General features: G+C 33.4%; 1 protein-coding gene across 1 annotated transcript in view; it reads left to right on the top strand.

The window, feature by feature from the left end:
- DNAH8 (dynein, axonemal, heavy chain 8) overlaps positions 1-11,608 on the top strand; it is a gene marked incomplete at its 5' end in the record, with an annotated part of 124,576 nt that overhangs the window by 105,233 nt on the left and 7,735 nt on the right. The window contains 7 exon segments of the mRNA XM_010288192.1: positions 10-180; positions 1,122-1,195; positions 4,242-4,394; positions 6,665-6,820; positions 8,942-9,058; positions 9,799-9,900; positions 10,288-10,448. Coding sequence (XP_010286494.1) covers positions 10-180; positions 1,122-1,195; positions 4,242-4,394; positions 6,665-6,820; positions 8,942-9,058; positions 9,799-9,900; positions 10,288-10,448 — 934 coding nt within the window.

Below are 11,608 nucleotides of genomic sequence, written 5' to 3'. Positions count from 1 at the left end.
TTTCCCAAGCCAGGAAATATATTGCAAATTCCTTGGATGAGAAATATACAGAACCAGTCATTTTGAATTTAGAAAAAACTTGGGAGGAAAGTGACACACGAACACCTCTCATCTGTTTCTTGTCTATGGGATCTGACCCAACTATTCAAATTGATTCCTTGGCTAGAAAGCTTAAATTAGGTATGAAGTAATTATTCATTGCCATGTGTTAAGATACAGAAGGGTAATGTAAGTAATTTCAGAATTTTTTTTTTCTGAAAAGTATTTCTTAAATTCTGTTGCACTATTGATTGTTCCTAAACGGTCATCTTAAATATAAAATAATATTTTAAATAAAAGATGGTATGCTGAGGATCATTCTGTATGGAGTTATACAGTAATGTTTTCGGTTATTTTTTATAAATTGTTATAATTGTTCCCAGTAATGTTATTTTTTTTTAATTCCTAACTATAAGACAGTATAAATTTTATTTATTTATTTATTTTTATTCTGGCATGGTGACAATACCATTTTCTTCTTTTAACTTTTGACTGCAGATAACATAAAAATCAGCAATCTGCTTACAAGATTATTTTGTAACAAGAAATACCCATAAGATCTGCATTTGTATATTCTGGACTTTATGGCTACATTTTGAAATTATTGAAAAATTATGCATACAAATGGAGTTGGAAGTAGATATATATATTCATTATATTAGTCACATTAGTATGTTCACAAATGCAATTTTACCATTATGCATTGTGCTTATTTATGTGGCTTCATTACCTACACTTAAAGAAAAATCTGGATTCATATTTCAAATACTGTGGCTTACTTCATTAAAATTTGGGACAAATTCCCATTGATAATAATATTAGTCATAGTCTTTCACTTCTACAAACACTGTAAATATTGTGGATGTATATTTTAATGTTATTTCACAAAGTGTTGATGTTTAGAAAATTTACACATAGTAGCATAATAAGATGGTGAAGAGATTCTAATTTCATAAGTATATGTTTTTGTATAAAAATGTACTTAATTGTACTGTATTTATATCACTTTTTTTTAACTGAATTTGAATTATTTTTCTGAAGAATGTAAGTTCATTAATCATACATTATCAAATATGTTGTAGAATGTAGGACCATGTCTATGGGTCAAGGACAAGAAGTTCATGCACGCAAATTCATACAGATGTCAATGCAACAGGTAGGGAAAAAACACGGCAATAGAAGTTGATTGTCTGGTTTAGCATTCTTTTACACTTCTTTTACATGCAGTCTTTAATATTTTGCATTTTCACCTTACTATCAGGCATATCTCAGGGTAGAAAAGTCTCCCTGAGTGCCTGAGCCTAAAAACATTCCACGGTGGGATAAGCATGTGCCAGTGGAGTCCAAGTCAATACTTCTGCCAGTGGTAATATTGACCATCTTTTCAAAGGCAGCACATTACCTTATCACCCTGCTGTTATCCAAAGGACATCGTGTCATAGTTCTGTCCTGCAGGACTTGCAGATCTCACCTTTATTGGAATTCTTTCTTTTCTTTTTTTTTTCCCACTCCCCTATGACAGCTACCTAGAAGTTCATTGTTTCTACTAGATAAAATAGTGAATGCACACAGTGCTTAAAGCTATAGATACAGAAGGATATGCTGGCTCCTAATACTGGCTCACATTTTCCTCACATCTGTGCTAGTGAGAGGGCTCATCAGCAATTGTTTTTAGTTCTTTGTTTCTTTAATTGCCAGTCCTTTTGGCTTTGAATCCCAGGATGACTAAGAGTTTCCAAACAATATTTAAGAATTTTTCTCTTAGCATTGTAGTGTGTTTTTTTATGGCAGATTATATTCTCAAACAGTAAAAACATGAGATGTCTAAGCAGCACCTCTAGAAAGATGGTAATTGACATCTCAAATAAAATATAAAAGTTACAGTGTAAAGGTAGCACAGTCTGGTCAGCTAGACACTTCAAAGAGTTGTGGACAGTGTTGCAAATGAAGATGTACAGTCAGAGTTTCCTCTAAACTCAAAATATTGGGAATTAGTCTTATTTCAGTATTCTGAAAGACTAGAATATCTCTACTCCTATCTTCTACTCTTCTAAAGAGTAGAAGACTGCAAGAACTATATTGATGAATGAAACATAGTTTTCATCTGACCATAACCAACAGTTAGTCCTTACTAAACCAGGAGTACAGAACTGCTTGTAATATTCACCTAAAGAAACCTGAACTGATGTGTGTTCAGTAAAAGGTTTGATTGGTACCATATTGCCTATTTGCTAAGCATTATATGCTTTCATACCTACAGTGGCAGTATTCATCAAAGGTTAGATAAAAAGTTAAAGATGGATTTGCTATGAGATTTACAACTTAACTCCTCACGATATATGACATCCATTAGATTTCCTGGGTCTCTGTCCTCACCCATGAGAGTTCTGGAAGGACAAACAGTGAAAATTAGATCACAACACAGAACACTGCAAGAACAAGTGTACTTTTGAGACTGTTGCAGATTCATTATCAAGATTTCCATCTGAACTAAACAGTTCTTTTGTGTTATTTTATTCTCCAATGTTTAATCACAATGAGATGAGGAAATGCTTCTTTCTTTAGACTTCTGCAAAGTCCTGTCTTCTTAATCTTATAGCATGAAGTGCTTCAGAGCCTTTCCAGAACTTCCTGTCTTTCATGCAGAAAAAACGCCAGTCAGTATCAATTCACTGCTTCATTTGTGTTTCTTTATTATGGACATATATAATACTTGTATATGGCCTTTACTGCACACTTGCTAGACATTACTATATAATACAAGGTTCTCTAACTAATGCAGCCTTGGTTATGGAAGTTCTCTATCTTGTATCCCAGTAATCTTTCAAATCCTACCAAATGTTGTGATACCAGTACTGGAATATAGGTGTACACCACTTTGGAAAAAGAGAGAAAAGAAATCTCTTTATAGGAGATGGCTTTATAGTACATACATCTCTCATACTTTTTGTTCGTATGTCTAGAATGGTCAACATGAACTTCCAGTTCATTGGAATGGTGAAAACAAGCATCCCTGCTTTTTTTGCCCTCAGTTAAAACCATGGTGATACTCAAAATGGAACTCCAGTAGAGCTACTAGTAACAATTTCTGAACTAAATGCCTTGGTGGTGTACATATTTTACAGAGGGAGAGATATGTGAACATCAGATTTGCAAGAACAAAACAAAATTAGTGAATATGAAGACAAATATCTGGAGTTTTTTCTTACCTCTGGCCAAGAGTATATAATATGATTAAAACTGCTGTGCTGTGTTATAGGTAAATAATTTTAAAAAACTGAGCCTGATTCATTTGGAAATGTGACAAATTGATTAAAGATCTTCCTCAAAAAAGTGGTTCCCTGTAAAAGAAGTAAAAAACCCCTTCATCTTTCTTTTTTTTTTTTTAATATCGATCAGTTCACCATAAATATTTCAATTATATTTTGTCACCAAATGTTATTTATTTCTTTTTAAATGAACTAAAACAAAATTGCAAAAATTAAATTACAAGCTGTAATGAAATCCACCCATCACTGTTTAGAACTGATTAAATAATGCCCCATTTTAATATCAGGCTTCTGATTCATCAGCTTTCTGAAGTGATGCTACAAAAGCTGATTGAATTTAAATTCATAAGCAGAAGTGCAGAGAGATAATAATCGAAATAGAGCTTTCATGCAACTTGAGAGCTGAATAAGATCAAAATTATTATGCAGAGCTTGAATTTCATACATATGTATTCATTGCAGATAAACTAATTGCAGTTGAAAAATTTTAGAGTCTTCTTACCACCTCTTTACACTTACTCTGGATCATGTTATTAACAAATAAATTTTAAAAAATCTGTATTCCTTAGATTTCATTTTACTTTTCCACTCACATTCTTTTGAATCTGATGACAGGATTGGTTATAATGGTGTTTTGCTGGGAGAGGACAGGAATTACTTCTTTTTGCCACTAGGTAGCACTGATACTTTACTTAGAACATTGTCTCTGGTTATGGGTTTTTCATTGTGAACAATAGGATGTGGAAATAACTTTTGCACTAACTCTTCCTATTTGCTTTAGCTGTGCCAATACAAAATCAAATGATAATACATATTCAGGAACAGACCAAAAGTAAAAAAAAAAAAAAAAAATCTATGTATAGACAGTTGGTTTTAGCAGTGTTAATAACTTGTTCTAAATTTTGCATGGTAATAGTCAATACTCTTGTTTAGGGAGGCTGGGTGTTACTTCAGAATTGTCATCTTGGACTGGATTTTCTGGATGAACTTCTGGAGACACTTCTTACTGCTGAGATACAGGATGAGACATTTCGAATTTGGATAACTACTGAACCACATCCTAAATTCCCAATTACGCTGCTACAGGTTTGTTCACATGTTTGATTAGGTACCTTGTGCCATCAAAATTATTCAGATTAAGTGAGTAAATTGAAATTAAATAAATGGGGGGTGGAGGTGTGGAAAACAAAGCCCAAGAAAAAATGGACTTACCTTACAATGCAAATGTCACTTTAAACAGTAGTGTTACTTACCAGAAACTGAAAGTTCTTGAAGATCCATTATGTATGTGTGAATTCATACTAATTCTGTATACAGAAACATTTGAATCAAAACTATCAGGCTTTACCTGTATTCCTTTCTTTGGATAACCTATAAGTGATTGTTCTGTAGATCTCGAGGAGATATTTTCATCAGTACCAGGAAAATTGCCTGAAACTCTTACGAAGTGCATTTAAGTCACTTATGATGGTTCCTAGCATTCTCACAGCAGGTCATAATTCTAGTTAATATATAGTGTAATAGCTGTGTGTTGGCACATCTGTGTTCATAGACCCCTTTCATTTTAAAAGCAGTGGGAGTCTCCTTAGTAGTTCTCATTCTCTCTAAATAAAAATAGGTAACATACCTGATATCTAGGATGTGAAGGGAGGGAGGGGTTCCTTTCTTGAATGAATCTAGGAGACAACCTTCAGTAAGAACTGTATGTCACCATGGAAGATGACTGTGTATAGAAAGCTAATTGTATGGACCTACATTCTCTTGTATTCTCCCAACAGAAAATGAAATCATCCTACATGTTTAAGGGGTTTATGAATAGTGGGGTATATAAACATACAGTTTGCTAAAAGTGAGAATAGCAAACTGAGAGGCTTACTGAGATGAATCTTCACTGCCTTTATCTCAAATGTTTCACATGTGATTTCCCAGTCCATAGTGTCATGTTACCTGTTAAAATATTAACATATTCAGCAACTCCAGAAAATGAATAACTGACAAACGAAAAGCCAGGTCTTTCTCAGAAGAAATGAGAGAATAATTTGGGTTTTTTTATACAGAACATTCATCAAAAACTGAACAAGTTATCCTTTTAAATGTGGAAAGACTGGTTAGCAAATGTTCCCATTCAGTCCAACACTCTAGTGTGTTCATGTGCAGATAGGTCCCTGCAGAAGGCTGGAGCTCCTCTCTGAGACAGCTTGCCTGGGCTCTGCAGCCCAGAAATAAGGTTGTGAGACTGAAGTTGAAAAGTAATTCCTTAAAAATAAATTTTGTGGTTCTTTACCACAAGTACGGAGATAGTAAAACTGCCAGGTGAAGTACATGTGCATCAGTGTCTTCCATTAAGTGTCTCTCACAAGTAGAAACAGTTCAGAGCCATGCTTGCATTCAGCCTGTGGGCAGCCTGGCATTTACTATCCTTTCAATGCATGCTGCCATGTTACACAAGCCAGCCAGACAAGTACTTACTGTTGGAGCAGAAAAATACTTTTTTATTTGAGTTCCTCTAGCATTTGAAAGTGCCTCAAGGAATACAGATTCTGGTCAGGCCAGTCTGAACTAATAGATTCAAGTGTGCCCACAAACATTAACCAGCACTGGAATGCAGTAGTCCATAGGGCAAGTAGTTACAACATTCTCTGACTTGAAAACCTGTGCTGACTAGCACTCTTTCAAATAATTTGCAGGCATGGTTTTACAACTAAAATTTTGTAGCAACTATTCCCATTAGACAGTTTGCATAAAACTCTAAGGGGCTGTATTCTAAGGGGCTATGGCAGTTTACTACCACTAATGTGGATTCCCTGCCTGCTGACCAGAGTGCCCAGGGAGATTCTCAGGTGAATCTAATTTACTGCTGCAGACATAGCCAGAGTAGCCGCTGTGAACACAAAGATCTCATCTGAGGCGAGGTGAGATTTCTTTGTATTTACTGTGAAATCCTGGGACCAGAAATACAACAGAGTTCTTGTTATCTACTCTGGATAATTCTCTTCTATCATTCAGTCATTGAATTAGGGATAGAGACATGATGCCTTCTGAAAAGCATGACAATTGCTTCTAGGTTGCTGATGAAAATTCTTAGATCTGTGGACAAGTGTCAGTGATGGTTCCGACCAATATAAACTGAAGGTCTATGTTAAAAATCTTAAAGTAATGTATATTACAGAGTTTTGTGGCCTAATCTAATATGTACTTTTATGCAGTTTATAGTAAAACTACATAGCAACTTTGTATCTACAATTCTTCAACTATTTACATTTTCTTTATTTATAACTAATAGCTGTGACATGGTTTTATGTTGCTCGTTTTGTTCAGTAAACAAATCCCATTGCTTTATCTTTTTCACATGACAGATTGCTATAAAGTTCACAAATGAACCTCCCCAAGGTGTACGTGCCAGTTTGACGAGAACATTTTCTGGAATTAATCAGGATCTGTTAGATGTTAGCAATATGCCTATGTGGAAACCTTTGCTTTACACTGTAGCTTTCCTGCATTCTACTGTTCAGGTATTTCTTATAAGGTCTGAAAATAGTGTTATAATATATGGAGTCACTTTAATAGAGGTTCCTGATAATAGACATTCTGATATTTATTAGTATTAGTAATAGTATATGTTATATAATATTATATTATATATATGTTATATGTTATACAATATTACTGATTATTTAGCATCATGTTGCAGGGCTGAAATTTTAATTTCCGTAATCTATATTTCAAGGTTATTTATTCTCTTAATTGTTTTATAAACTTCACACAATTTTCATACTATAGGCATTTAGAATGAGGATTTTTCTCATCTAATTTTAGCTGTCCAAAAGTTAGTAATTCAGTGGAAGGAAAAAAGCTCTCTCTGTAGTCAATAGAAATAGATAAGCACCTCAAAAAAGAAAATAATCTTACCAGTCTTAGCTGTCTCTTTATAAAGGAGTGAATAATTTTCTGGATATATATCACTCTTTCTGTCCACTTATTTTAAAGGCAATCCAGATTCCTAGTTTAGAGTAGCTGTGTACTTTCTAGATGGCTAAAATTAAATAAAATTCTATCACTTAATGTCTTGGTTTTATTTTTATCTGTGTCAGTGTGTTTTCTACATTAATTCCAATGTGAGCACAATAGTTATACTTTGTACTTTAAAGATATGCAAGTTTTGAGATAACAATAAATACCAACGTTTTGCGCTCTCTGAATATACCTTCTTTGCAGCAAGGATCTCAAAATAGTTCTAAAATGCTATTTAAGCATTAGGCTCTATTGTGCTGCTTATATTTTCAGTGTAGCAAAGATGGTGAAAGAGAAAGACAATTTGTTGAGGTCCCTGTTAAAATACAGTGCTCTGCATTATTTTCCTCCTTCTACCTTTTTATAAACAGTGAGAAAGTTGTTCTGTGTACTGCCTCAGAACTATACTGCTCTTGTGGAACTAAAAGACCTAAACTTATTCAGCCATCAGTACTTTTTAAAAATATTATAGCTATTCATCTGTTCAGAAAATTTATTTCCGTATTGCCAATCAGCAAGCAATATATACATTGCCCTGCCTTTAAACTGACCAATTCCTAATATTCTTTGGTGACAAGATTGCTATGATAAATATAGCTTAAGAAGTAATTCAGAGAATTTGGCAGAAAATCATTATACCTTTCTGCAGGGTTATTATTGGTTAATGCTGTCTCATCTGCTTATAAAGAATACCTGATTTTGAAAACCATAAAAGTTTTTCTTCGTTCTAGTTATTTTTAAATATTGTAGCTAAGGTACCTAAATGTTACTTAACTAGATGTCAAAGACTGTCAGTCATTGTTGACATGGTAACTTAAACTCTAATACATATGTTATTACTTAGTTAATTTTAGAATGTCAGTATTACACTTTTTATTGATTTAATAAATTTCAGCACTATTCAGCAATTTAATTCTTCTTGGATTAATTTATTCTACATTCTGAAAAAATGGTAATGTAACCAAGGTGGTTAAAATAAAGTTGTGAGAAATCTAATAGGGTTAGATGTTTAAAATGTTTGGGCTGCAGATTATATTCTCTTATAGTCAACTATTTTTCTGTTCCTGCAAGTGTTGTAATTTTATGTTCAAATATGTATGCAGTAACAAATTTGAATAACGTAGTGGTAGCAGCCTTATAAGAAAGTTGTGAATTTTAGAAAACTTGTATTAAAACAGTGCAGTGAAACAGTAGGACAAAAGGGGAAACCTAGAAGCCTTTGGATAACAGAGCATTAATACAGGAGCTTGAAAAACTGAAACTATCGTACTATCGTTAGTAGACAGTATATGTAGAAAAAAATTAAAAACTGTAGAACTCAGAATTATTAAGTGTGCTGAAAATGCAGGTACTCTGTAATTCTTTAAATTAATTACTTAATATAAAAATCTGATCATCCACACAGACCTGAGAAGTTTCAAACCTATGACTGATACATTGATTAGTGAGTTAGCAATAAATGATCCTGTTGCTTTTTCTATAAATATTTATCCTTCATGCTGTAACTTAATAATAAACTTTGTTTTTTACTGATGTGTATTATTATTATTATTGAACTTTAGTAATGAAACAAAAGTATATGTTGTTTCATAAACAAATTTGGTTTTAATTTTATTCCTAAGGAACGACGCAAGTTTGGGCCTTTGGGTTGGAATATACCCTATGAATTTAACTCATCAGACTTTACAGCCAGTGTTCAGTTTATACAAAATCACCTGGATGAATGTGACATCAAGAAGGTGAATACTAAAATTTACATACAGTATATTTAATTGCTTTGTACAGCATCTGTAACTTTTTTAATTCATGTTACTATTTATAATAGTTTATTCATTATTATTCTTTAATGCAGCTTCTAATGATCAAAGTTGCAGATTCTCTGTAAGACAGTCAAGCTGAAATATTTTGTGTGCTATCATCCATGTAAAAATATGTAATAGTTAAGGACTTCAGAATTTGATCTTGTTTTTTTCAGTACCATATCTAAAATATTAACAGGTCTATAGAATACCTGTTTTGGAAAGGGAACTAAAATATTTACAGAGTTTGACAGAGCCAATCAAACTTCTCTATGGCTGCCATTTGGTCATCTACTATTTGTCAGGGAGTAATGTAATAGTATAACCATTCCTTGCAAAGCAGCACTTTGTCAATAGAACAAGATGAGAAACTGGGGGAAGGGAAGAAAAAAAAAAAGAAAGAGGAGAGGCAGTAGCAGCTGAGTGGGATTTCAGGTCACACAATAAATAATGAGGTATATTTCTAATAGCAGGATCAAGCCCAATTCTACTACAAAATTATAGAGCTGAGCTCAGAAAATACATTAGAAATTAAGTATTTTGTTTTTTCTTGCAACAATGATCTTTTCAGCTTAGATTTCAGAGCCTTATAAGCTTCTGATGATATCAAAATTACAGGCTGGATACCTTCTTCTTACAAGTTATAACTACAGTCTTTTATTTACTTTACTTGCATCCAGGGGATATCATGGAATACAGTACGCTACATGATTGGAGAAGTACAATATGGAGGCCGAGTCACAGATGACTTTGATAAACGTCTTCTTAATTGCTTTGCAAGGGTGAGAGACCTTGAAAATACAGTTATTTGTCATTTTTATTGGCAGATGCAATACAGAAATCAGAAGACCTTCTTTCTGCTGAATATGCACTTCTTCACCAGCTTATAAGACTCTTCAGAGTAGAATGAATTTTTCAAAACATCATTCTTTGGCAGTGAAGTTCTTCCCCTTCATTTCTCTTTAGTGAGGAGCAGAAACTATTAAAAAGACTTAGCTAGAACTCAAACTTAGAAGGCGTAGCTTTTAATGATTTACTTGTGTATTCAAGTAAAATTAGATGTAGTAGCTAAAACAAGAACACTAATTCTCCAAGAATAAAAATGAGATTAAAAAAACTCTAAGTAGCAAAGTAATTGTGTTTTTTTTCCCCCTCTGGATTTTTCACAGGTATGGTTTAATGAAAAGATGTTTGACAGCACTTTCTGTTTTCATACTGGATATAAAATTCCAGTGTGCAAAACCCTGGAACAGTATTTTGAATATATCCAATCACTCCCTGCCATGGACAGCGCAGATGTCTTTGGTCTCCATCCTAATGCTGACATTACGTAAGTAGGTCTCAACATATTGAAAACAAAGACCCTTTCTTTCGGTGTTTGGAAACAAATCCCTGTGAAATGCTTAAGTAAAGTATATTTTTCATAGGAAATCTAGGATTCATGGGAATTTCACTATTGAATTGGAACATTTGATGTGTATGTACATTATTATGAATGCAGTATCCTCAGATACATTCTACATGTTCTTTTAAAGCAGAATTCTTATTACTTAGTCCTCATGGTTTTAGAATTTTTTCTTAAATTTGAAAGCATTATAAAACTTTTATATGAACACTTGATACAAGGTTCTATACAGTTCTGTTCTAAGTAGTATTTTTTTTTCTTTTGTGCACACTCGTTAAACCAACTGACAATCCAGAGAATCATTTGCAGCATGCCTTTGGATGTAACTACAATCTTTTGTTGCCATCAGTCCTGCCATTCCCATTATTTAAAAAGGTTTTTCAACCTCACCAAGTACCAACTCCATATAAAATTTTATCTTTGACTTAATTCACTTTTTCATTCCAAATAATGTGTGTACAGCTTGGCTTTTATTTCCTTCTAATGTTTTATGTCCTGTGAAAGGATATGAATCATCATCATATTTTTTTCACTGAAATTCTTAATAATTCTGCCATGAATTATTGCATTTTCATTATGCCCACATTCATTGTTTCTTAACACAGCTTTTTGTATTTTTAAATAAAACAAATGGTATTCAAATGCCCAACTGCTGTGGAAACCTAATATGTTCTAACATTTTTTAAAAAAACATTTCCTACAATTTTTCAGTCTCAAATTTGAGAGGCTGATGCCATATCGAAAGCCCAGTACTCTAAGCATGCTGTGAGAACAGTACACGGTTTTATCATCAACTCTGTCTAGCACCTACCATTGTGAATATATACTTCTGAAGAAAAGAATCTAAGAGTACATTCTGTTTCAAGTCATTCTCTGATACCTGCAAGACCTCCCTTCCAGAATTGATTAAAGAGCCATTTAGAGAGAACTAAACAAAGTCCTAAAGAAAGACATGCTTCGGATCCAAAATTAGGCTTGTAGGAGGGCTAATTTATAGGAGGAAATTTGAGACTTAACAGCATTGGGGGAGCTTTAGTGAGTAGGAACAGCTCCTTCATTTCTCCCTAGTACGGAGTTTTTCTTCC

This window comes from Phaethon lepturus, unplaced genomic scaffold (genome assembly GCF_000687285.1).
Source record: "Phaethon lepturus isolate BGI_N335 unplaced genomic scaffold, ASM68728v1 scaffold15825, whole genome shotgun sequence".
NCBI lineage: Eukaryota > Metazoa > Chordata > Aves > Phaethontiformes > Phaethontidae > Phaethon > Phaethon lepturus.
Note: the sequence above shows the minus strand (reverse complement) of the source record. Positions and strands in the feature narration are given on the sequence as shown.